General features: G+C 34.8%; 1 protein-coding gene across 2 annotated transcripts in view; it reads left to right on the forward strand.

Annotated features, from left to right (window-relative positions):
- Positions 1-27,108, forward strand: part of LOC110373400 (zinc finger protein 541) — a 222,395-nt gene that overhangs the window by 101,843 nt on the left and 93,444 nt on the right. Inside the window, exon 3 of one of the 2 annotated variants that reach the window (XM_064039704.1) lies at positions 20,909-20,935. The exons of the other annotated variant lie outside the window; for it this stretch is intronic. Within the exon in view, the coding sequence (XP_063895774.1) occupies positions 20,909-20,935 (27 nt within the window). The remainder of the gene's footprint in view (positions 1-20,908; positions 20,936-27,108) is intronic. 2 annotated transcript variants of the gene reach the window in all.

Here is a 27,108-nt window from a genome sequence, read left to right on the forward strand (position 1 = left end):
GTAGAGATAATGTCTCAATTCTGAGAAAATAAAATTCGCTGATATCTCGGGATTTAGACGTAGCGCATTCCCGTAGTATGTCGAAACGACGGCTTTTAACGGGAAAACACGGACTTAGGACGCTGAAACATGTCCCTCAGGACAAAAGAAGAACAATTTAAGGAACTCAAGATAAACCCGTCGAACAGAATTATCTACGCGCTGCTTATATCTGATTCAACTTACTAAGAAATTCGACAAATGAACTTATTTCTTGTAAATTGTCGTTGATTTATTTAATCTTGAATGGAATAATATCTTAGTCGAGACGAACCATCTCCGTGTATTTCATGATAAATATAAATAAATAACCAAATACTCAGCATCTTAAAAGCATTTGTATGAGAGCACTGAAAGTAGACACTTCAGGGACAACTCTGCGAAGCCTATTGTACCTATCGATTTAGTACAAAGATATATCGGCTATCATATCTCATATATTGTGTTCGAAAAACAGAAATATTGACTCGCTAAAAGCTACATAGCAAAAATATTGGCAAATATACACTGAGTAATATAATGTAAGTACAAATATACCTATAATGTTTATCTAAACATTTACGTTTGTATAAAAACATTTCCACGAAAGTTATACATGTTTAACATGTACCAACGAGCTTAATTGGAATACCAAAAATAGATAATTGAATAAAGTCTAACATTGTATCAAGAGTAATTAAAAAGTCATTTATTCCAATTAGGGTGAGGGTCAATTAATTTTATAACCGTAAAATTCGACTCAAACTCAATTTTGTTCTAAGTTTCTGCATAATACTGCCATGCCTGATGAAGTCTAGCCAGACTATCATAAGACGGCTAACAATTTTTTAACATACCTACATACAACTGTCGTAAAGGTAGATGCAAAAAATATTGCCTGTTCTGCAAGTTAAGTAAAGCAACACAATAAATTCCCCAATAACACAACAAGACATAGAAAAATGCTTCCCGACTGTAATCCAACTTTTTTTGCAACGTATCACCAACTTGCAGACTCCCAAAAAATTAATAACAGCTAAATCCAATATTGACGGTGCAAGTAACGCGGCGACAAACATCCGCTCGCTTTGACATGTCAGATAAATTTCCGTATTTGCCGTAATATGTCCACAGTTCAACGAACACCGCTTTTCAACTAATAATGCGCATTTTACACGTGCATTTTATGTACGCTCACGCTATGCACATATCTCTTTGAGAAGTTTAAAAAACACCCTGATTTGCTTTAAGAGAATAAAAGGCAAATAACTCAAATATGCTTTTGAATCAAACACACTCAAAGCTTTGTTCTGCAATTATTGTTGGACGTCAAGGTAAATATTTATCTTCGCAATAAAGTATAGAAAAGATCGTAATCCAATTTTATTATTCTGAAATAAAACTTGGAGTCGCAATAAAAATGCCTTATCAGATAAGATAAAAGATAGACGGAGGTGGACAGCGACCCTCGTCTGGCTGCAAAGCCCAGTGTTCCACCTTAGTAAGATACGACACTTGACAGAACGACCATGTACCTACTGTCACTTTTCTTAGGCTTAAGTTCATAGATTACGCTCAGAATGTAGATGTGTGACGCACGTCGCGGCTTCACAACATTACGAATAGAGTTTATTGAGCAACCATCCATTTTATTCATCTTGAAAATGATGATCAGTGTCAGTACACATAGTGTTAATAGACTGCTGAGTGACAACAAAAACAGAATAACAGGCTTAATAATACATTTTACGGAACACGATAATCTAGCTTAACACAATCTTAGGTTCATTAAATCCGCAAACTAGAAACATTTTCAAGGTATAACAATAGCTAACAATACCTTTACAAATATAAGAAAAGAGAGCGTAAACAGTGTTCGGGCGATCGATCTAAGAAAGACGTGTTTAATCGCCAGGCAACGGGACTCGCCGACACAAAGATTAAGCGATACGGAAGCGGCGAGGTTCTTTCTTAAGGCCACAAAGCTGAGGTAACTGCGATATCTTTGCGATTGTATTTTATATAAACACTGATATATTTAGATGTGGTTTCACGTGGGGAACTGGAGAAATGGGAGGTTGTTGTTAAAGATTATTGTTGTTGTTTGCTGGCATTTGTATTTACTTATGTAGAGAGACTTATTCAGACATTTCTTACCTCCTTAATGGTATTTGGTCTTAATACGCTCTTTGACTATGTAAAAATTAACAAAGCCCGCTGAGCAGGTGAATAACCAGTAAAAGCACTCTAATATTTTAGAATTCTTATTAAAATTCTTAAATGTTTCTAAAGTCTTAAAACTTTAAAGGTCAGGCTTAAAATGTTGCACCACACAAAGTAATCACTTACATAAAATTAATATGAGATTAAATAAAAAACACAATGGCGCCAAGAGGCCGCAGAAACAGCGTCGGCAATAATAAAAAGTTAAACTATGTGTGGAGGTACATGTCACGCTTCCGATTTAAGTAAATCATAAACACGTTAAGTATTTAGGCTTAAAATAGAATTATTAGTTTAGCATGAAAGCTAAAAAAACTTTAATCCTTTCTTGTAGTAGTTATTTCAGAAAAATGTGTTACTGGGCCTACACTTTTTTTATCGAAACCCCTCCACTTTTTTTTAAGTGTACCCCTCCACTTTTTCTTGTATGAGGAAATCACCGCGTATTTCGTAGCCGCACACCCTCACCTTTCCAAAGGTAGGCCTTAAAACCTGCTCAATGAATTAGTGACGTAATCACGAGCAGTCGCCTACTACTTAGATTTATTGTGAAAGTTTTTTCGAATTGATACAGACTTAGATAAATGGTCCTTACTTGAAGTAATGATGAAAGATGAAAGGTTGTTTTATTCTTTGGACTCAAATTAAAAATAGACTAAGAAAAAAGTGCATTTAGACTGATTGGTTCTCATCAAAATGCTTTCGAAAAAATGTAGGTTTTCGCAATTCATTCGTGTGTCATCTAGAATTATACTTAAATGTCAATTATAGCAAAAAAATATCAGCAACTACCAATTTTCTAGCGAGAAATAGGTACCTAACTACAGTTAGGTTAGGTTAAGTTAAAACCCATATACGATTCTAATGATACTTTGGAGATCAGAGAAAATATTTTTTAAATGAATTTGTGAGTTTCTAGCTTATAGTATTCAAGTAAAGACGTGGTAAACATAGCAATTAAATACCTACTCATTAACGACCTAATTGTTCCTGTTTAACCACCACAAATGACAGCCTTCAGCCTTACCAACAGTATCTAATCAAGTGGCGTCTATTCATTATCAATCAATAATTTATCCAACTGATAATTAGCGCGAAATTATCGACGTATTAATGTATGTGTGTCAATATCGTGTGAGGCGCGTGTAAACTGTAATTATTGTGTTTATTCTGTGGTTCTGCGAAACCGCGGTGTGTCGTGTGGTTGGTGTGTGACCGGCCTCATAATGTTAAGCCTGTAAGTTATTTTTGGTGTCGGCTTAGCTTAAAAATGTTAAAGCAAAATATGCAATCAGTTAATGGTGAAAATAATTCGCTCTGGTCCCTGTACAAAATCATAAAACATTGAAGCTCTTTTTTTAGTAAAAGACAAAGTCAAATAAAGAAGCTTATTAGCTTCTTGTTAGCTCATTAGCAAGGCAATAAAATAATGCTGTCATCAAAGATCAACGAAGCATAGTACTGTACCTGTCCCACACGTGAGTTCAAATGCTTATGATCGCATCGAGTGGCCGACGTGCCCGTACCAATAATTCTCAAGGGCTCCCGATAATTGTACCGAGGTTTACCTCACCACCTGAACGATCATTCTTTATCTGACCGTTTTTGTTTGCCACCCTTATTTTATCGCCCTTTGTTTGGTTAGACATAATAGAAAATACGAAAATTTTACACCACACGGATTTATTACAATGTAAATTTATCTGAAGCGAATCTCTTTCTGTCAACATTTGTGTTAGAAACGTAAATGTTATTTTTATTGTTGGCCCCGTTCAAATGTTTGCCTTTGTAAAGTTTATCAATTTGTGAAAAGTGAATTAAGAATATGTTTGTAACAAACAAAATGTTTAAGCGCTCGTCGGTAACAACATTTTGTGTACATTGTGTGTATCTCGTTTATAAAATTGAAGCGATCAATATTTATGAATGAAGTTACTTTGGGAATTTCAGATACGTTTATTTCTCCTTATCTTTGTACGAATTAACACGTGCACTATAAACTATAGTAATAACCGTAGCAACATTTCGTAGTCCTCTTATACTTAGTACGTAAGTTAGCTACGCAAGTAACCAAGCTACGATCGTAGCCGCTACGCCGTAGGCTCTCGTAGCAAGTAGAGTAAAATCTTTATTGAAATGGTTCGTTATGCATTGATTTCACTTTTGATTATAACGCTTTCAGTTTTAAATTCAGAGAGAATTTCTGAGAGCATAAATATGACAAATAAATTCTGAGCAATATCCGACATTATTGAATGAGTTCGCACAAAAAGAATGTACGCGTGAACGAATAAATGTAGCTGTCGTGAATCAAAATTATCCGGATTGCGTGTCCAGCATTCCTGAAATGTTCATCTTTATTCATGTTTTACTTTAGTAGTTTCACTTGATATTTCTGACAGTGGAAAATATTAAAGTTACAATGGAAATAAAAATAAGCTGCTGCCAAGTTTTATGCAAGTGAACTAATCAAGTCGGTCGTTGGAGCGAGTACTGGAGACTATCATAAGAAGCTTACAAACAGCTGTCTGTTTACTCGTGCCCTCAGAACAAAATAAACGTTTCATTTTTAATATTTGAGTAAATACATTATCGACATGTTTGTCGAACTATCTGCGTTTGACATGTCTCGAGAAAAATAAATTAGAGTTTTTATAACAAGGTTGCTCTCTGAGGCCGCAGTGTGTGGGTAGGCGAAGGATTTCGTGCCGTGTCGTGACGAAAATAAAACTGTTTGGAGGGTTGTAGCAATATTTCTATCTAGGTTTTTGTATGAAATCCTAACTTATGATTTATAAGCCAATAATAATTTGTCGATTTATTTCCTTTATGTTTTATTTAAATATAGATCGAGTTCGTGTTGCATCGAGTATTCAAAGCAGGATCATTTAATTAACATTAATGTCTTGTTTTCAATGAAAATTCTCAATGAAGAAACATGGCTACATACATACAATATAAGTACAAAATTATAACCCTATAAAGTTGTACACAAAATTATATCTTCAAAGGATTGTTATATCATCCAATATTACATTCTTTACTCTAAAGACGGCAATTTTTTACACAAACAAACATATATTTTTATGTACTACACATAAAAAACTAATATATACAAAATACCTTAAGCTGACGTTGAGTGGTTAATATCGCGCCCAAAATATTCCGCCATTATTTTGATAGAAGTGGAAGTATTTATCTGAACGTCAGAATTTTTCCTGTCATAACAAGTTCAGAAAGTTATTGTTCTGACAATTTCAAGGAAATAAGGAATGGCTTTGTTCTCTAAGTGCGATTAGTTTTCTTTTAGAGAGTTTTATTAAAAATACTTGCATAACCTAAGAGTAAATAATATAGCTTATTCTACTTATAAACCAGGTGTTTTTAAAGTTTTTTTTTTTCATCAGTTATTCATACTTTCCAACTTTGCGTTTATTTTTTATCACTGATATGATGACACAGCAATATGGATAAAACCGTATATAAGCCAAATAAAAACTCATTTATTTTTTAAACGTTATTAAAAATGACTTTGCGATGGCTGCTTTGAGCATACCAAGGCAAATATAAAAACCCAACTAAAAATAAATCTCTATAAAACAAATTCTGATGTAAAACACGGGAATACCAAAAAATATTGCACTGTCCGCGTGTCTGTGTACCGACCAAATACAAACATGTAATCGCTTTGACGTTTTTAATATTAGTGAAATACTCCATGTTTGTCTGTCGGCTCGCTTCTAGTTTAACTGCAACTTTTTACTCGGTTTTCAAACGAAAAAATAACTTTCGTCGATTTTCGGAAAATCGCCGTTGGTAAATAGTATGGGAGGAGGATTTTTTTCTTTTTTAAATGCGGAGGGATATTCGCCGGCTATATTTTAATTCAGCTCAATCGAACTGTCGATTTCTGAATGAGTGGAGTTAGTTTTGAAGTAGGCTATCATCGTTTTCAATCTCTCGTGAAAAGGATCTGTGTGCTGTAGGTGTTAACATTTATAAAACTGTATGGCTTTAGTTTTCTATATCGCTACAGGAGCTTAGCTTTGATAGACAGTAAAAGGAGTTGCTTTTCTATATTCTAAAACATTATACAGCTTCTTTGTACATTCTTATGCTCATAGTCGACACTTTACAATTCAAGTGCGAAGAACAATGGGAGAGAAGGTATTAAAGTTGCTGTTACGGGTGTCGTAGTGTCGGCGGTGCATTCATGACGCGACAATGATGCAACACTACACTGCACCGTTGCAGCCAACTGCAACTTTTATGACACGTGAGGATAGTGTTACGAGAATGGTTTTGACGCATTTTCTAAATATATTTTAGAAGATAAATATAAAACAAAGTAAATATAATGACCTGGTTCAAAGACCCAATAAAAGATGAATTCTTTAATTTTTAAAAGATATAAGTTCAGTAACCGATCCATTGTTTATCCTTTTCACATACAGAGGTATAACATTTAGATATCTATACTTCTATTCATGAAATATAGTACTAAGTATTTTTGTACTTACAAGACTACAATAAAGATAAACTTTCTATGTACCTTCGCAAGAATAAATTATGTTCCTGCGGGGTGAATGACCACGTTAAAGGTCTGTTACTGATGTCTTTTTGACAGCTTTTGCGATATATTATTTTTTATACAAATCAAAGTACTGATCACAAAAGTGATACAAAACTAGAACATTATTTGAAGTTCAACCGGTCTCATATTATCTGATATTCAATATTATAGATAGGATTTAAAACATGGAACTCCGACAGCAGCACCAAGATCACCATTTTCCGTTCACGTGAGGCCTGAACCAACAATTCTATCAGCACTGTTTGATTGCTGCTATCAATCAAGCTTCGATTCTCGAATATGTCTTCAGGCGCCTACGCCACGGAGGTAAGGGCGAACTCCTCCCCCTCACAAGTTATCAGCTAAAACAGGCTGTTTACAGTGTAACACGTCGCAACAAATTGGAGACACATCCACAGAACAATGTCAATTTAAACTTGGTGACGTCACAACACGTCAATTTGATTGATTGAATCAGTACCAGCTAGGTACCGACCGATGAATTGCGTAATCAAGCGGCTCAATGTTTTGTCAGCCGCGGCGCCCCGCGATAATCCTCTAAGCCAATTTATTGTTGGTATTTACATACGTACATGTAGGTGTATGTATGTTAATACCACCTATATTGGCTGTGATGTGACAATCAGTGAGCATTTTCTTGATTGAACTCAGCACAGATTAATGTTTCAATTAATGATGCTTGGTAGCTTACCTCGATACCTATGTTTGCAACTTATGCTTTGAGCAGGTATTAAAAAGGGCATTTGTAACTTACATAGAACCTATTTTTACAATTGATAGACATCTTTTGTAGAAAACTTTAAATTCAGCAGAAAGCACGACCATCGAATTTGAAATTACAAAACTTCAAAAGACAAATAAATACTCCCCGATACTAGATCACATAATTAACATATGAAATAGTGATAAAGACCCAACTACGCATTATTAGAGTCATAAAATGACGTGGCTACGGCTAAGGGTGGTTATGAAATTTTCATTAAACTTTCGTGGGTTGAGCCCGGTCGTCAAAAATATTTCATTACGGTTTTAGGTGGCCCTTAGTCTGTAAGATATAGCTTTTTGTGCGCGTTATAAAGGGCGGTGCTCACCCACCTGCTTTGTGTGCAAGTTTTTGTGCGTCACTGCAGAGGATTTCGCGTGGGTATTCTGTGTACCTAATGGGAGTCTGAGCCTTTTCATAATAATGTCTGTTTAGATAATAAACGTTTTCGTACTTTTCGTAACGTGCCTAATTTACATGAATGCTGGTGAACGGACTTTGAATGGCATTTTTTTTTTCACCATTTTACTTTTTCAGTCATTCATTATTTGACGTTTCTAAGAACTGAAGTTTAAACCCAGTCTGTAGAGTTTAAACAGTTTTCTCTATATGTAGATTATATTTTTATTTTCCATACTTTTTATAACCCAGTGATTTAAGTACATTGCACTGGGTCATTATTTAACCCGTTTTTGGTAATAAAAGTGTTCGACTTTCAGCCTAATCAGTTTCAAACTTATCCAAAAAGACAGTTAGGCCGCACATGTCAGCTTAATTTGCCTTCCCGCAGATTACTGGGCAGAGCTCTCGGCACTTCATTGGATGTGACGGACGGGATACAAAGCTAGGGCAAGTTGACGTCCACGGTAATAGGACCAACTGGCCCCGAGCGATACGATGACGTCACTACGTGGCTTTTGTTTTGAAACTGATTTGGTAAATATGGATATTTGTTTACCTACTTGGTAGCATAACCTGAATCGAGATGTAGGATATTCTTAAACTTATACTACTTATAATAACTTTATACATATAGGTGAACTTTTGAAAAAATATAGGTACTCCTATCATCCACACTAAACATTTTTTTATGTGTATAGGTACCTTTATTTGATTTTTTTGTAAGTGTTTTATTTGCCATTTGTTTTATTAATATTTTTACCTGTCATTTTCTGAAAGTCACCTCTAGTTGTAAGTTCAATGCTCACGTGTTTATCATGATAAGCTCACAAAAAGAAATGTTCCGAAACTACAAAAGTAAATAACGGTAACATGTAACGGACATATTAAACAACATATCACAACCCTTGCCCGCGGCCGTTCCGTTCCACCCAAAATATTCCATTAAAACCAGCCGATATTAGTATTTTAATTCCGAACAAATATCAAATATTCACAACTTATTCAAGTACCTACGTTTGCACTTCCATTGAAATCATTTTAATTTTGATTGAACCGATCAATAGTACAATATCAGTGGTTCATTAATTCGGTTCGTAATTTTAATTTAACGATTCCAAAATCGACGTATGCGATGATCAATTCGATGCAAAGCTCGGCTGTAATTATGTTGTTGTTACCATAAATATAAACTATCATAGCTTAATGATTACCGTTAATAAATGAATATTGCCGAATGCAAGCCACGTTGTTAACAAATGGCAAATAACTAATGGATTTGGGGGAAATTATATGATGGTTACGATATTGTAGAGATAAATTCGTGGTTGTAAATGTTATCAATAACAATTCAGACTAGCTAACCTGATATTGGAGTTAGTACTATTATTTTTGGACACACTTAACTATAAAGATCTGCCGTAAATAGTCCAGTGAAAACCAATTGAACTTTGATTTTGTATAATAAATACAACAGCTTTACTCCCTGACCTCCATTTAGCATGTAATATAGCTGCAAATTATTTCCACGAAATTATTTTAATACAAACATTTAATACAGCTAAATGCATTAAAATATGACGTTACAAATCATTAAGCGTAATCGGCTTACTTAAAAACTTTAATACAATAAAATAAATTTACATTTAGTTGTCATTTTATTTGTTTTAAATAAGAATAACAATATATACAGATCCTAATAAAAGAAAATCTATTTCTGTACCAAAGCAAGCATTCAATATAAATAATAAACATTAGTACCTGTAATTATGTTAGAACAAACTAAATGCAAGAAAAACGAATGCTTCATTTGTTTTCTCTTCTATTAGTATTAGCTGAGCTTTATTTTATTCTTGTTTGTTTATTCTATTCCTTGTCTTTCTATTTTATGCTTCAGGCCATTAGTATTAGCTATTACCTGCAGGATTGTCCGCAATTTTACTTTTGTTCTGATCGAGTATCTGTATGAAACAATACTTATATTTACATGAGCTACATTTTAAATCTTGTGTCCGTTAATGTTTTTGGAACTTTCAATACTTAGCTTCTTGAATTTGTGTTTGCTTGAAGACAACAAACCTACTCGCCATTAACATGGAATTGAATCATGATAATTGTGCATAAAACATATGTGCATTTTTTATCCACTTTTTTTATGTGCCTACTTATATGTAGTAATGTTTTTTACACAATTCGACAATAGAGACAACGGATGGTACGATAGTTCCATCTGGGTACTTAGGCATAGGTACTTTAAAGTAATTCCTTCTACAAGACAGATGTGTTCCACGCATCCCAACAGCTAAGTATTACCAAAACATTTCCTAAATTATACAATTTTAATATCCACATCAATAGAAAGCCAAAATCTCGAGACAAACATTCATTATCAATATTCCGAGTTGCTAATTAAAGGCCAATTATATTGGATCGAGTAGAAATTCCTTAGGTGACTGCGTTGTGTAGCCGCTCTAATTGATAGCGACAGATTTGGACGCAAATCGATTTCAACTCGATTGAGGAAAGCGAAGGTTTGTAATCGAATATTTCCGGAACATGGAACGAATATAAATTAAAATTTACTATTTGTTGCCTTGAGAAATTGTAAGTTTATTTGTTTACTAGGTATATTTATACGCGAGAAAAAGTCATCAAACAAAACTTAATGCTAAACTGATGGTACACCATATAGGTACACACGATAACAAATAGAACACTTAGGTTACTCTAGATTTTATTTCGAATGCATCACAAATTCTAATCGATTACCATAACAAATCGATACAGCACTCGACTCGTTACGTCCCCTCAAATTAGCAGCGTGTGATATTCATAGGATTCAATATGACTTAGCCTCGGGCGCCATGGGTTGTTGACGGTGGCTGATTGACTTCTGTAAACACACTGCGCCGTGTCGCAACCTGCCTTACAAGTTAATGTGACGTGAACATTTCATTAGCCGAGTTCTGGAACAATCTTTGATTAATAATGGCCGTTTGTTTATATCCAATTATGGTGTGCGGATATCTAATTTTACATACAAATTAATTATTTGAATTGTTACCACTATGTTCATCAATTCGCAAGAATTTACATAGCCAATCATTTCGAAAATAGAACGGTTCTTCTTTCGATCAAAAACAAAAAAACTAATATCCTAGCCAATATTATTCAAAGAAGGTAACATCATAATTTAACATCTTGACACGTTGAAACAAGGAATATCAAACAAACGGAATTACAGTATTCCCAGCACCGAGCGAGGCGAGAGACGTTCAAAAACATTAATCACTAAAAAAATGTTTAAACCTCTGATGTTTTGCCACATTTTTCGACCACATTCCCCAAAATGTTCTTTACAACCAGGATTTTATATTTATTGAGACAAACATTTTAGTTTAGTTTTGTTGGACGTTTTAGTTTGCTATGTGTTAACTTATCTAAGCAAGTAACAGAAATAGTAACTACTTAACGGGCAGTCCATACCTTCACAAATTCCGGTAAAATAATTTACATTTACGTAAATTTGTTTTTGTCTTAACAAAAGCACGAGTGCCATGCATAATTGTGAAATATTAGCGATTATAAAAATGTCTTCAGGAAAGAGAAAAGCTGTGGAAAATATTTCAATGCAAATATTAAAATAAATATTCTTCCTTTGAAGAATTTGTGGAACCCGTTCACTCTGCTATGTTGGACTAAATATTTTTCTGTGAACTCGCTATGAAGATAATGGTTTCATAGTGCAATTCGCAGAAAAACCGATTTGATAAAATAACGAAAATATTCAGTTATTCTTTAGCAAGCTAGTAATATTTTCATATTCCATTTAAATCAAAAATATTGTTTCCACGGTTACGTTCTAGAAAATAGCACTAGAAACAATTTAATATACCTACTTAATAAAATTGTGAACCAATTTTCCGTGTTCACACAATACTTGGTACGTAAGTACGTATGTATACTCACACACAGCAACGTTATTTAGGTACAACATCCCTTTTAATTCCGTATAAAACTGTTGGAGCACATTCTGCTACTTCGTCCGTAGTTCTCATCACGTACACACGAACATCTGAATCGTTGTTGGGACAGTTCTAAAAGCTGTAAACGTCCATTACTCATGGGAAAGTTTAGACAATGAGTCGCATGTGTTTATCACGGGAACTTGAGTAATAACGTAGGGAGGCATCTGTGCAGCTACAACCGACACTAGCGTACGTGTTTTCACTGAATTCCTCTCATTTAGTTTTTAGCTGTACGAAACATGGCCGCCGACTCTGTTTAATGCGTTCGTGTAAGCTTTCACTTGTTCCGCCGTTTTGGTCCAGTGAGTGTTTGTTACAGTTTTTGTCGTAGGTAGGTTTCATATCGATGGACAACATATTTTTACAAATTTTTAATTGGTCTTTAAAGACAAGATTTTGGCAGTAGAGCAAATCCAAGGCACAATAATTGCTTTGCAGTTTACAGCTTCTTCTGTACCTATCTCGTAGTTAAGACACGCATGGAAATGGTATAACTCTAAAGATTAAAGTTACACATACTTTAAGAATTATGAAATACTACATACAAATCAGGTAACATTTTAGTACAACAGTGGTCCTAAACATCAAATTTTCCTAAAAATATACCCCATTTTCTTCATTTGACGACTTTTACCGAAACTTCTGCCCAAAACCGATAAAACTAGTATTTTACATAAAATGAAATCGCGGAAAACATAGAAAAGGATTGAAACGGCTCCATATAACTTGTAGTAATCGTAAAATACTTCGATTGCTAGAACTTTGTAAGGTGTAGCTCGTAAAAGGAGATTATTTACGACCAAAGCTTGGCATGGCTTCGTAGCACAGATTAGAAAATGAATGGAGATATGAATATGAGCATTTAAACCATCACAGAATTCATAACTTTGCTGTAAAACGAGAGGGGAAGATATTTACTTTAATTTCTTCTGAAGACTATATTATAGTTATTGCTTTTTTATTTCATGCTAAAGCTATGAATGCAATGGTATATACATTCAACAAGTTACATACTGTGACAATATACTTGGTATATACCGGACATAAGCTATCATGCTTTACCTACATAAAAAAAAACATATTAGGCAACACATACCAGTTTAACGTTAGGTAATAGCAGCAGTCTTAAGCTCTTGACCGTAAAATTACTTGAAGTTAGTGTTATTTCATTTATACAGAAGTACGTACTTTTGTTTGTGAGCACTTCATTTGCTAGCTTCTCCGTGTTCATGCGGTTCGTACTAACAGCGACCACCTGCACCTCGGCTCCTATATTTCAACGTAAAACTATGTGGATTTAATTAATTTTCGGTCTCTCTAATCTCTTTAAAGAGTGCTGCTATGCATTAGCGCCAGATTAGTGCAGTTTGCTCGACGTTATTAGTTCTAATGTGAATTTGTGTGGTGATTCGTAAGATTTAAACTTACAGATTATTTATTTAACAGTGTATAAACATTAGATTGGCTTTAGCTAAATAAAAAAGGTCTGGACATATTAAATCAAAGGAAAAGGTAGATACATACCTCAGGTTTTATGATCTGAGCCTTGTAACAATTCTTATTATGGAACAACTTACCGAAGTTAAACCAAACGAAGCCCCAATTTTTCAGCACACCAACTACCGCATCCTTAATGGCATCCAGGGTGCTTACTAAGGGGATGACGTCATCCTAACAGTTCCCATAACACGCGCGAATTATCCCCCGTCCCTCCATGTCAGTTGTGAGGATATCCGCACGATATTTCCTTCCGTGGGGAATGACGGGGATAGATATCTGAACGTCGGATTTTTGGCACATCACTACTTTGCGTAAGCTGTATTGTTAGCGACAAAATTGTTGATTCTGGCTTTTGTCGATGGTTTATCGTGGTGTTTTCTGCAACACTAGTAGGCTTGCTGGGTCTATTTTCAAATTGAAGGTGGCTATATTTTAATAGATACAAAAGCTAGGGATCATTTGCATTCAAATTACTTCTTTATGTAAGTAAAATCTTCTGCTATCTTTCGTTTAATATTGCTAAAGCCATTACGTACACTACTTTGATTCTTATCGCCAAAGTTAAACTGGCACAAACGCCAACTTCAGCGGGAAATAGTAAGCACATTTCGCACAAATATTACAATTTACACGGCCAACTACACGCTTTTAGCTCCAAACTCAGCTCAAAGAAAGATAAACCTACTACCCGCAGTTTAAATGTTTCCACTTTTAAATTATAAAAACCATTTTTTTACGAAGCCAAGTTCCGAACTGGGAGTTGGGGAGCAAGCTGTTTGGCGCATGATTAAATTTTATAAGTAATGGTCAAAAGTTGGCAGTTTTTTGGCAATAGCGGCCATATTTTATTAATCGGCTGATATGAAATATGCATTAATCACGGTTTGTAAACAACTTTTTTATAAGGGTCCTGGGAATTAAATGAGGTTCGATCTGTTTTAGCATTTTTGGGATTAAAGTGACGCTTGCATATTTAAAATACACATTTAACCTGCTTTTTCGTTTAAATAGATTCTTAAAATAACAAAAAATACAAAATAAACTTACCCACGAAAAAACGCAATCGTTCAATATGTTCCGTGGACTCGCCCAATATTCAGATGGCAAAGACATATCGCGTCGAAGCGAATAGGTCAGCAGTCAAAGACTGCATGCGGTAAATAATTCCTTTTTTTTTTTGTTTTTTCTTCCAATGAAATCGGTAACGAATCACTCCACCGGGAGCTTGATTGACAGATGGCCTGTCTACATAATTGAGACGAATGAGACTCTGCTTGTCTGCGCCGATAAATCTGCTCTTGTATTTTTCATCGATATTGTCAAAGTAACTTGGTACCGTTTACTATTTATCTGTACAAAAATATTTTATTCTTATCTGCAGTAGGTACTTATACCTATAAAAAAATGTTTACATATTCATCAGTCTTATTTAAAAGTGAGGTTTTCAGACTCCTTGGACTGCTCATTTAAAAATACTGGAAGCTAACACTCATATGAACCTCTCGCTATGTTCGTGACTTCTACAACCGTACAGCATTATTCACTTATAAAGCAATTTGTATCAAATAAACACCTTGGCGTGCGAACTTACAGTAACTAGTCGCAGTAAGCACTAGAAGTTATCTTACAATCGTTCCGAACTTACACCACCGCACTAACAATTCCAGAACTGTACTGTATTATTGCGAAATTCATAAGTTTCCACAATACTCTCTTCGTGAATATCGGTGACGAAACTTTGGGAATACTTAAATTAAAGTGTAAATATATATCACAGTGAAAACTTGATATGAACGTGATAAAATCAGCTATTGAATGTCAATAATAGAAAGTACCATAGTAGTATTAACAATGTATAATAATGCTATTTTAAAATGCATAGATACTTAGAGAAGTTCAGTAAAATAGGTACCATCAAGAAATCGTCCGTGTAAACTCTCACTCATCTTCAAACTCCAGTTTATTCATACACGAAAACTCGGAGATCCGAAGCGATATACCGCGGCATATTTCCAAACAAGTTGTTACGCTTACATAACCCAAATCGGTAAAAGCATTCTCAGTTAGAAGCTCCCAAACATGAGTGAACAACTTGAAACCAGGTCTCTAATGTTACTGGAATCCAGACCAACTTTGAATTGCAAGGTACCGAGATAATGGAGAGATATATGGATAAAACTTGGGCCAGTGATACTCAACTTGCGGCCCCCGAGACTTACGTGCCTGCCTTCCTTTTCCAACACGTTGCTAAGGAAAACGGAACTGTATTTTTATTCGTACCTTATTACCTTGAGCCATCAATTTCGTTTGTGGCGGTACAGAATTTAAGGCGGTGTTAATAGTAGAATCTATGTAATTGTTAAATCCCGCAATCAGAAACGATTAATATTATGACGACATTATTAAGTTTGAATATTGTATCCGCTGGTAAGTTACTTTCTTTTTTTAAAACAACGTAGATATAAATCTATCTGCGAGTAATAGTAGAATGGGACTAACCATGTGAAAGCCTTGAGCAGCACTGACTTTAGGTGAAGGTAAATGAATGTGATATTAGATAACCTAGACGGTGGAGTACCTGTAATAATTTGAACGGAAAGTTTTGGCAGCGCTCCATTCGTTTGAATAGATTCCTTTATTGGATCTAACAGACGAAAATTAAGTTGTTTTAAGTAAGTTTTCATGTTATTTTAATACAAAGTGTTGTGGTAGGTAATAAGTTTATTCAGAGTTTGTTTTGAAGTTTGTATTTTTCTAAAAGATGCCACATACATTATATAAGATGTCATGAGGTTATAAGAATAGTTTCAAAATTAAAGATGTAGGCTGCAGAACTAAATATGACCACACAACGATGGATTGTTAACAAAGCATGCCTAATGATGATAGAGATGCATATCTGCAGAATAATGCAAGTCAACTTTTAATAACCCGGTTAAAACAAATAATACAGAGTAAAATCTTGTTACCCAAACCACATAAAAACTAGAATGACCCAAATAAAATGTAGGTAAAAGTAGGTGCCTAACTTTTAAAACAGAATCAGGACAAACTTCGAACTAGTGCAAGTAGAATTCACACCTTTTCGGTACATTTCGGGCGCCAACAATACCATAAAGGATCAGTTAAACGTTCGACTTTAGGAGAGCCGATTGCATTTCGTTGAGTTACGACCGATCGGGACTGCTGTATTTACCAACTCGCTGCAATACTGTTAAGATATTCTGCACTATTGTATGTACTATTGTTTGATTGTCCACTGCTGGTAAACAAGAAGCTGTTTGATTTGTGAATACAGATGTCTGTAAAGCCTTTACAGGAGGGGATAAGGGAATAAGGGAGTGCCTTTGGTCAAACAAATAGACCAATCCATTTTACAATGAAAAGGCTACAGTACATGACAGACGACAGTCATTAATAACTCGTTCTACCGGTTTACACTCGAGGGACTCTAAAAATAGACACGCCAAAAATTCAATTTTTAAAATAAGATATTTCACCTAACTCAAAGTTCCTCATCTCAAAAGTCACGTCGAAGTACGACACCACCTTTCCTCAGAGACTGCTCGTAATTAATATTTCTTCGGGCACTTAATAATATTAACAACCGCACAAATTTACTGTCGATACACTTAAAAACGAACTCAAAAGTTGCTTTAATTAAATTATTACTTCATAAAATGTTTCGAAAATTTTAAGTAGAGCAAAAGTGAGTTTCGCCTTTTAAGGTTTTTGGTGAGTTTCTCGTAATAGAAGTAGATACTATATAGAGATTTAAGAAGACACTAATTATTGTTATTTAAAAATAAAACTAATGTATACAGATAAAGAACAATACCTACAAACATTATACCTCCTTCATGAAAGTCTGAAAATGTGAAGTGAAACAATATTTTATCGTTAATCCTTAACCGGATCGAGCCTTTGTATAAAATACACGAACGGGTAAGTTAATATCCGAAATCCAAGCGAACAAAGTAATAAACAAAAAAATGGACTGACTCGGTTTTTGCAGCGGGCTGTTTATGAAATTTTAATATATCATGTTCCATGTTGCATTTAAATGGACCCAGCTATCGGTGGTGCAGTGCAAAATAAATAATACACGAATTACTTGGAAAATAACAACGAAACCAGAGTGCCTACTAATTGTACCGGGGCGTGATGTTTTTGACGAGTTCATTTTAAAATAAACAGCAGCTATGATGTGTAAATTGTTCAGTGATTTATCAGCCATTTTAATAATTGATTATAGTGTTTAATCGAGCACGAAAAACATACAGAATATTGGATAGTTTATCATAATTTGTGAGTTTACATTGTGCACGCTAATTACGAATTATGGGTTATTTATTCATTCAATAACACTCGATATTGACATAAGTATCAAAAAGACTAAAATGAGGTCTTATTTGCGTAAAAATATTCATTCATAAATTATTTCCATTTTTGAAAATAAATAAATAACAAAGCCACATTACTGTCCTACTTTCTTTAATTCCCAAAAACATTCGTAGCGAATTTGAACGTATTTTTCACATGACATAATGCGTTAGCAGTTATTAAAAAGTTACCCGCATTTCACTGCCATGAAACTGGAAAATTGCCAGATTTGCATTGTAACAAGTTTTTCTGGAATTTTGAAATTATTCAACATGTTTTATTGTTGTATGTAATGTAACTATGCTAATTAGCTTTTTATTTGTGTATTATTTTTAAAGGACCTTGTTTACCTTGTTCTGTTAGTCATTGGGTAATTTGAGCTTTTTGACCTCCGGGTCTTCAGTACTGGAAGTCACTGGTTAAAGTGAAAGTATAAATTAAACAGGTGACTAATTCAACAACTAACAAAATCCATTAACACCCTCATCTTATAAAAACACGTACCTATTTTTATAAAGCCTACTGTTTTTGTATACACGACTCAAAAAGTCCAATGAAAAGCTCCGGGATTTGCCTTTAATAAAAATTTTACGTCGACACGAAGCTGTTATGAACTTGCAAATTAATTTAGGCCGGTTTTGGAAACTCAATTTTCAGTTTATTTTATCCGCCAATATTTACTGAATATCAATTATCTGGTCCGTGGGGCCTGTGACGTCATCAATCTAACTGGCCGCTCCTGTTTTATATGGCATAAGTGATTGTTTAAGAGCACTTCATCATAATTTCATTAGCTCAATTCTGTAAGGAGTTGATGTAATTAGTTTGACCTAATTGAAGGTTGGGGAATTCTTGAAATACCTAGTTTCTAACGTAATTGGTTTAGACTTCATTGTTGTAAATTAAAAATATAGGTACACTAAACACTAACTATCTTTGAAGGATTAAGACGGCCTAATGGTCTGGTTATGTTGTTTATATTTATAGCTCAATACTTCTTCCAACTTCCATTTTGCTTTGCTTTTGTGACGTATATTTAAATGAATCTCGTCTCGTGTTTCTAAGAATCACCTTTCTTCATTTAGAAGATCTAAAGAGATGTTTAGATCCATTAAAGCTAGCTAAGCTTTAAAAACAAAACATGATCACAGAGGCATCTAGAAGTGAAATCCACCTGACCTGGATTCCCCTATATTTTTTTAAAGTTCTTTAATAACTTAGGCATTCATTTACTTTGTTTTTATCACTCGAGCTGAAAAGAGGGTATTTAGTCGAGAAGATTTCCTTCATCAGCCGTTTCTAAGCACTTAAGTAATTTCGATACAGGTATCTACTAAATGAACTGAGGTGGCCCACTTGGGAACTTCAGTAGGTTACCTAGACTGAGGGTCAGACTATAAAACGAAGCGGAGCGGTGTAATTTTTAAACGACCAATAGAATTTTTCCGCTCAAGGACACTACTGAGTAGGTAAAGATGAGATGTTTGAATAACGAACTTATAGTGGTAGTATAATTCCTCTCTGCTCTGCTTTTGTTGAGTCTCGGCCTAAAGTTGGCTTATCCCCACTAAACTTGTTTGTGACGATCGACTATTTCGCATTCTATATGCTAGTTGGGCGAAGGTTGCGGAGTCCAATGGTCGTGTTATCGGTGAAGTTGATCTCAGATAGGCTGCGGCTTACAAACTAGGCGACTCCTCTTACGTAACCAGGTCTGAACCGCAAATTAAGTCTAGTCGCGTCTAACTAGCCGTCTGGATAAAGTGAGTTTCTGTGATCGTTGGCACAAAGAAAGTCAATGTAAAATGTTTGCCAACTAACTTTTTGTTGGTTTCCAATCTTGAGAATAGGAAATGTCAGATTTTTATCAACTCGGTAAATAAGTTACAAAGATTTTCTATAACAGAACAATATGACTGCTTCTACACGTTTTGGGTCAAGCATTTTATTTTTACTAAAGCTGCCTTAATACGTCATAAACTGTAGTAATTTATTTCCAAAAAATCTCACAGCTGTAATAGGCAGGAAATTGATACTTGAAGAAATTGAGCCTTAATTAATGAGACAGATAAGCACCCATTAAAATTGAGACCAAGATTTTCAATAATGATATAAAAAAACACCCTACCCTACGTACCTGATAAAGTATTTTCAACAGGCTCTGTAATTAATGCGTATTTTTTTAATTCATTAAAATCTGCGGCTTGTAGCAGAGTTTTAATTAAATAAAACTGAAAGCAAAGCCATGGTTTCGGTTGTTTCGTAATAATCTGAGATGCGTGTGTTGCAGTTCTTGGAATTAAAGTACAATATTATCCATATTTTTCATTGTAAACGGGGATAAAAATACAGGCAAGAATTTTCTTTGGAACAAATGGTTTTTACTACGAAATATCGAAAATATCGTGCTTTATACTCTCATGTTAATGGTTTTCCCAGTACTGACGTAACTTAAGTTTCCTTTGTTTACCCATGTATTACTTTATTTTTCATGTTTTTAAAATCCTCCCCTTATTATTTTAATAATTTGGCTGCAGCAGCTAAAGAATTTAAGGCTGATTCATAAAGTCGAGTTTAGAATTCCCACGTTCATTCTCAAAGCCCTTTACATTAGTGCCGCTACGAGACAGAATTTTTTAACGAACTTAAAAACGTTTCATTCGTCAAATTTCGAACATGAGCCCATCACATCTTACAGAAACGTCTCCTTCGATCGTCGTCATTTGACGTCTAAATGATACAAGTGGAGCGCGACGTCGAAAGTCGTCGTGTCGTGTAGCGTCACGAGTCGTGACGGAAATGATACCGGCGGCACATGAGAACTGAAACGTCCTAAGTTTTTTAGAACAGAGGTGCTGTGGAGTCGCTGTAACATTTTCTTAATTTTTTTTTCTACACACTATTATATTATTTTGTATTTTATTTGTGCTATTACAATTGTTATTCTTTTTTTGACTTACGGTATTGAAATAATACAATGTACCATTTTCTCTGTTTCAGGTACTGATGTCAAAACATCCACATCTAGTAAGCGACCTATATAAATTTATCAACCAAAACACTCGACAATTAAATATTTTGTGCCCAACCAACCACGACACAGCACTCATAATTCAAATTAAACATGGAAAATATATAATAATATTGACTCAAGACATGTTTCTGTCTGTTCGGGTCACGGAAGTCGCTCGCGGGTACATAAAGTACAACGGAAATGAGATACCGGTGTCTCGATGTTTGGATCAACTCCGCGCATATGATTAATTTATGTTCCACGGTTTTGTAATATACTGTCAGAATTTATTTATAGATGTCTGTTGGGAAATTAGAAGTTCTGCGTTTGGGGTTACTGGTTATACAGTGAAAGTTCTAAAAGACTTTCTTTGTATTCGGATATGGTTATTAGAGCAATATAGTTAAGTATTACTGATACTTTTTCGTAAATACAAAATGTATCAAATTAGCACGCTGTCTTTACCTAATACATATTAGTCGACGAGTTAGGGGCTACAATAAATTGTTCTATTCAATATTACATAATCTTGCGTATTTATACAAGTTTTTTTTTGCTTATGCTCAGATAACCAAACCGTGGAAGTTTCATTAGGTACCAACTGACTTTGTTAATTTATCTACAAATAGTCATACCCAAAATTCAAATTCGTTTACGTGAAAGAGCTCATTCTTATCGAGACCGCTTTTAAGGCTTCTATTTAATATCGCTCGATAAAGCACGACGCCATTTTGTTTATAAGTTTTCACTTATCTGTTACACTGGAAAATTATTACGTGGTTTTGTTTCTACCAGACTTCATGAAAGAAATCTTCAAAATAAATACACACACATACATTATATTTCACTTTTCTTAAGGTTATAAAGGGCATAGCCATCATCCATCCTCCGAGCCTTTTTCCCAAACTATGTTGGGGTCGGCTTCCAGTCTAACCGGATTCAGCTGAGTACCAGTGCTTTACAAGAAGCGACTGCCTATCTGACCTCCTCAACCCAGTTATCCGGGCACCCCGATACCCCTTGGTTAGACTGGTGTCAGACTTACTGGCTTCTGACTACCCGTAACGACTGCCAAGGATATTCAATGACAGCCGGGACCTACAGTTTAACGTGCCATCCGAAACACAGTCATTGGTGTGTAAGATATACTTAGAAAGTACATACAATAAAAGTTGCAAAACATACTTAGAAAAGTTGCATTGGTACTTGCCTGACCTGGGATCGAACCCGCGCCCTCATACTCGAGAGGTTGGTTCTTTGCCCACTAGGCCACCACGACTTCACTAAACTTCTTCGACTTCGATAAAGGGCATAGCATAGGTATATATTTCTTCCATGCCCCATACATACCTACCTACATTATTTTCAGTCATATAGTAACTTAAAAATATTAACTACAATATACTAATTAATTCGTAATTCTTATCCTTCAATATTAATTGCACTCAAAAAAACAGTGACTTGAGAACTTCTCCTCTTTTTGAATTCGCTTAGAACCTATAATGTACCTAACCTTTACTGCCATTATATACCTAACTTAACCTTTACAATTGAGTCCCTTCCCACGCTCTAGATATCATACAAGCATGCAAACAAACCTCATTACATGATTCTAGCTAAACCTTAGCTCGTTATATGTAAAAATAGCAATAAAGATCTCAAATATTAGGAATTTCTGCGTAGTCATAGGACTTATAAAAAGTAATTTCGCTTGCATGTCTTCTGTGTATATTGAGCAATATTGTGACACTAATGTTACCCTTTCATCAAAATAGCTTATTTACTGTAGCAAATAGACACATTTTATATTCTACGTAAATAGACTTTATGTACAAGTCATAATTTATAGATGTCACAACTTCATTGGATATGTTTTTGGAACCTTCCCAATTAAATCTCGTTAATGGTTTGTCAAACAGAATAAAATTATTGAGCAGATTTATAAATAGCTAAAGATGGCAATAAAATAGATGTACCTAATGTACGTCTCACCAAAAAAATATTAAGATACAAAAAAGTGCCATTAATAAAAACCTTAATCTACACAAAAACGTAGTAAATAATGATTTATCTCCGTCCGATAATTTCGGAACGGATGCGTTGTACCGACTACTCGGTCGGCTTTGTAGCCAAATAGTTTTACACTAATACCAAAAGTTTGGTTTCGGCCATTAGTGCGGCCTCATCAAGCGAGCACGTACTTCTGTTTCCGACTGTACTATAATACTTATACACTGTGCAACATGAAATTGGTATTTAGGTCATAAACTGATTATGTTTTAGGTCACCGAAAAATCGATTGATTTGAAATGTATTTTTTACACCTAGCAATATTATGACGTCATTGTTGGTTTTCTAAGAAGCGAATCTGCCATTGATATGTTTTTAGTCGAATAAAGTGGATATACGTATAGATATGTGAGTTACATGAGCAAAACTTAGGTACAAGTGTAAGGTCGGAATAAAGTCCAAAAATACTATCACACGATTTGATGCAAAGGTTTGAAACTTTCGAGACTTAAAGCCTTCGCAGGGCAGATAAAAAAATACATAAAAACCAATATGGCCGCCCAACATAAATGTGGACTCGTCGACGTGGCCTGCCATCATCAATAAGAAAAATAAAAGTTTGACGGCCCGTCAAAACAGTATGAATAAATAAGTGAAGGGCAAGACGAAAAGTAAGCCCACTCGTGCACAAACTTAGCTAAAATATTAAACGTTCGAGTACCGAATCTCAACAACTTGCTTAATAACTTAACGGTTTTTAAGACGTTTTTGGTGTCTCAGAAAAAAACTGCGTACCTACTTGTGCTAATAAAGTGCGTAAGTCAAGAGTGGATACCTCGGTTGCCTAGACTTATGAACGTTAAAGACTAGAATATTAATGTTATCACGAGATGGATGATAGTGAACCCTAGTGCTTTAGTAGGTATTACGACTATAAATCATCTAAGTATTGATATAGCAATATCACGTTCTAAAATACAGTCACTGCAGTAAGAATTAATGATTTATTTTAAGAACTTGTAAAAAAAATAAGTCCACATCTAAGCAATGATCGAGAAATATTGATCAAACTGACAGCTAACATCATTCCTACACTTAAATTCCAAATTCAAAATCTACCAAATCCCAAATTGATTTTCCATGTTCACAAGAAGTTGTCGCATGAAAAATGACCCCCACTCGTGAACGTAAGGTCGAATAAAAAGTTGTTCTTATGCGCTTAATTATTCATAATGTTTGCCGGTGATACCTCCGTGAACTTTCTTCGTCCTTGTCACTTGTATTAAGTGACAAATTATAGCCGAAAATCGAAGGAATTTTTCATGAACAGCCAGGGTATTTTTTGTGTGAATTTTCAGACTGAGTTATGTGTATGTTTGAATTTTGTAATGTGAGAAAGTTTATCAGGGTTCATATTAGCATTAATCACGAACGATGCATTATGTATACAGGGTTAGTATTTGATGTTTAGATAATGTGATGCATATGTAACTACGAGTATAATGAAGATAATAAGTACATAGAATAATATACAACTACAGAAGCATCAGTATCTCGTCAGCCAGCTTGAATACAATGGGCCTTAAAACAAAAGAAAACACATCTTTAATTAAAAATACAAAAGAAAAATAATTAAGCACACACGAATTTTATTGAAAACGTAAACCAAATAACGCAAAAAGAATTGCGTGTGTTTAAAAATAAAATAAAAAAGAAACGCAAAGGGCTTTGCGTCGGAAAGGGATTTGCCGTGACATGGGGGTTGGCTTTATCGTCATCTCTCATATACACACTCCGATATTGTCTGTCTGTTCGGCTTTTATTTTTGCTCGTGATTCGGTTACTATGGTATTTTGTTCGAAGGTATAAAACTACAGGTAGAGGTTTCATGAATCGGCGCTGAAACTCTTTTATTATATATCGTGTACAAAGGGTATTTTTTCGCAATAATCTACTGTATCAAAAAGGACAGCTTACTTATAGCCGTCTTATCAACATGCTTGGGTCCATACAATAATATTATATTTATGTATTTCGAACTATTAAGCCAAGCGTAATTGGGAACAGGGCAGAAGAAGAAAAAGATAATAATTCAATAATATTTTTTTACAAAAAATAAAGCTTAATCCGCTCATTCTGATTGTTCCCTTCCTAACTGTACATTAGACTTCTATTGTTTTTCTTAATAAAAAAATCGAAATACAACCTATTTTAGGAACATTTTTAAAACACTACATAAAGGTTGAGACGATATGAAAGCTTTAATAAAATCAAAACAGTACTGGCCCGGTACTCATGTTCCGAAAATAAAATACCTTTATTTTTTTGTCCCAGATGGACATTGTACATGTGGACGCCTACGCTTGGCCGCGGGGAATATGGACAATATTTTTTTTTATTACGCTTAAACGGCAATAGTACTTTGTAGTTATAAATATGTGGTTAAAATATATACTTATTGTGATACTTTACGATGGGTCTGCTATGATACGTTATCATGCGTGTAACTAACAGATTGGTACATTTGAGCTAATGCTGCTAGATTATTGTAATCAGGTACGGGTAAATAATTCAAACATAGGTATATTATAAACTCTACTACAAAATAATCTAGAATCTTTTCTAGAACTTCGTTGTGAGATACGAGCATAGCACCTTCACAACATCTCTTACTACATGGACTCACTGACATAATTCTTATGAATGAATATGAATACACCCAACACGTGCTAACAAATAATCACCATTAACACCATTACAAGTTCTCAATCGAACCCCACCATTACTCACCTTGATTCCGGCACAGCAAAGCGCTGGTAATCACCTAATCACTCGCTCAAAGCTTTGACAGTGTCTCTGCACAATATCCGGCTTGCAGCCAAGTTACCGATACACAATAACCTGGTACCCGGCCCAATCTCCGCCCGGATATACCGGCTTCAGCACCCATAAAGCCGGTTCACACTGCCTTCGATTATAATCTTGGGTAGCTTGTCTCTGGTTTTATGTTTGTGCTTGAATAAGACATGTCAATATGGAAGTTGGTTTTGGATATTTCAATTGTATGTGCTGTTGATTTTTTATGGCTTTAGGAATACTTACATTCATATTTTCAGATCAGTAGCAGGGTTAAACCATTAACTGGTAGTTCCCTATTTAATAATGAAACTACCATAAAGTGTCTGCACTAAGTATACAAATTCAAGTCCAACTGTCCAATGCTTTCAAATCACTCGGTTTGTACAGACAGTGTCGCTCGGAAAACGCTGAAATCTTTAAAGACAGGAGTAATAATTCTTTTGCAAAATATGAATAATTATTCCATCTAAATAAAGAAAAGACATTATGTATCAACGAGACCGCTGTACCGCCTAGTACATCACGAATGAATTCCGGCAAACATTTTTCAGTAAACACAGAAAGAATCTCAGCACAACGTTATTAAGAGGACGCAGAATAAATAAAACAAATGACACTCATATACTGACTCCTACGCGATCTACAATAGATACATCTCTAAAAATATGAATTCATAAATATCTTGCACGCTGCTTAAAACTGCCGAAGTAATAATATGCAAAATAATGATGACGCGAGATGTTTATTTACGAACTCTAGTTTTGATATTTTGAATGTTTGTTACCTGGTTCAATTCTCAAATGAATTCCATTATGGAATTGATTCCTTTGCATTTGACAGTTCCAAACTCCGCCTGATGAATTTGGAAACAATTAGGAAAAAGTTCCATCGCCCCTTGTTACATTTGAAAACGAAATTCGTAACTCGACAATCAACGAGATATTCAGAAAGACGTTCCTACCCTCTGTGAAAAAATAAATGACTTTAGTACAGTACAAACTATCGTTAGTATCGTTAGCGTAGTTCAAGAACTGTACTAACAAATCGTCTGTCTCGATGTTCCTTTACAAAAACAAGTCTCTAATTTTACAAAACTTAGGTACACAAAACTTCCTCCGCTAATGGAGCATGAAAAAGACACATCATCAAGAACCAGCCAAGTTAAAGTTAGTTCACGGGGCTGCGCTATAAACTTTCATTGTATGCGCTCAATGGCAGCGGGTAGACCGGCAGTCAGTCGTTCTCAGTACGAATAGTCTCCATAACAATGTGTTATGTGGTGTCGAAACGCTTCGTACCTCATTAATGCCATAATGCG

The sequence above is a fragment of the Helicoverpa armigera genome, chromosome 20 (genome assembly GCF_030705265.1).
Source record: "Helicoverpa armigera isolate CAAS_96S chromosome 20, ASM3070526v1, whole genome shotgun sequence".
Lineage (NCBI taxonomy): Eukaryota > Metazoa > Arthropoda > Insecta > Lepidoptera > Noctuidae > Helicoverpa > Helicoverpa armigera.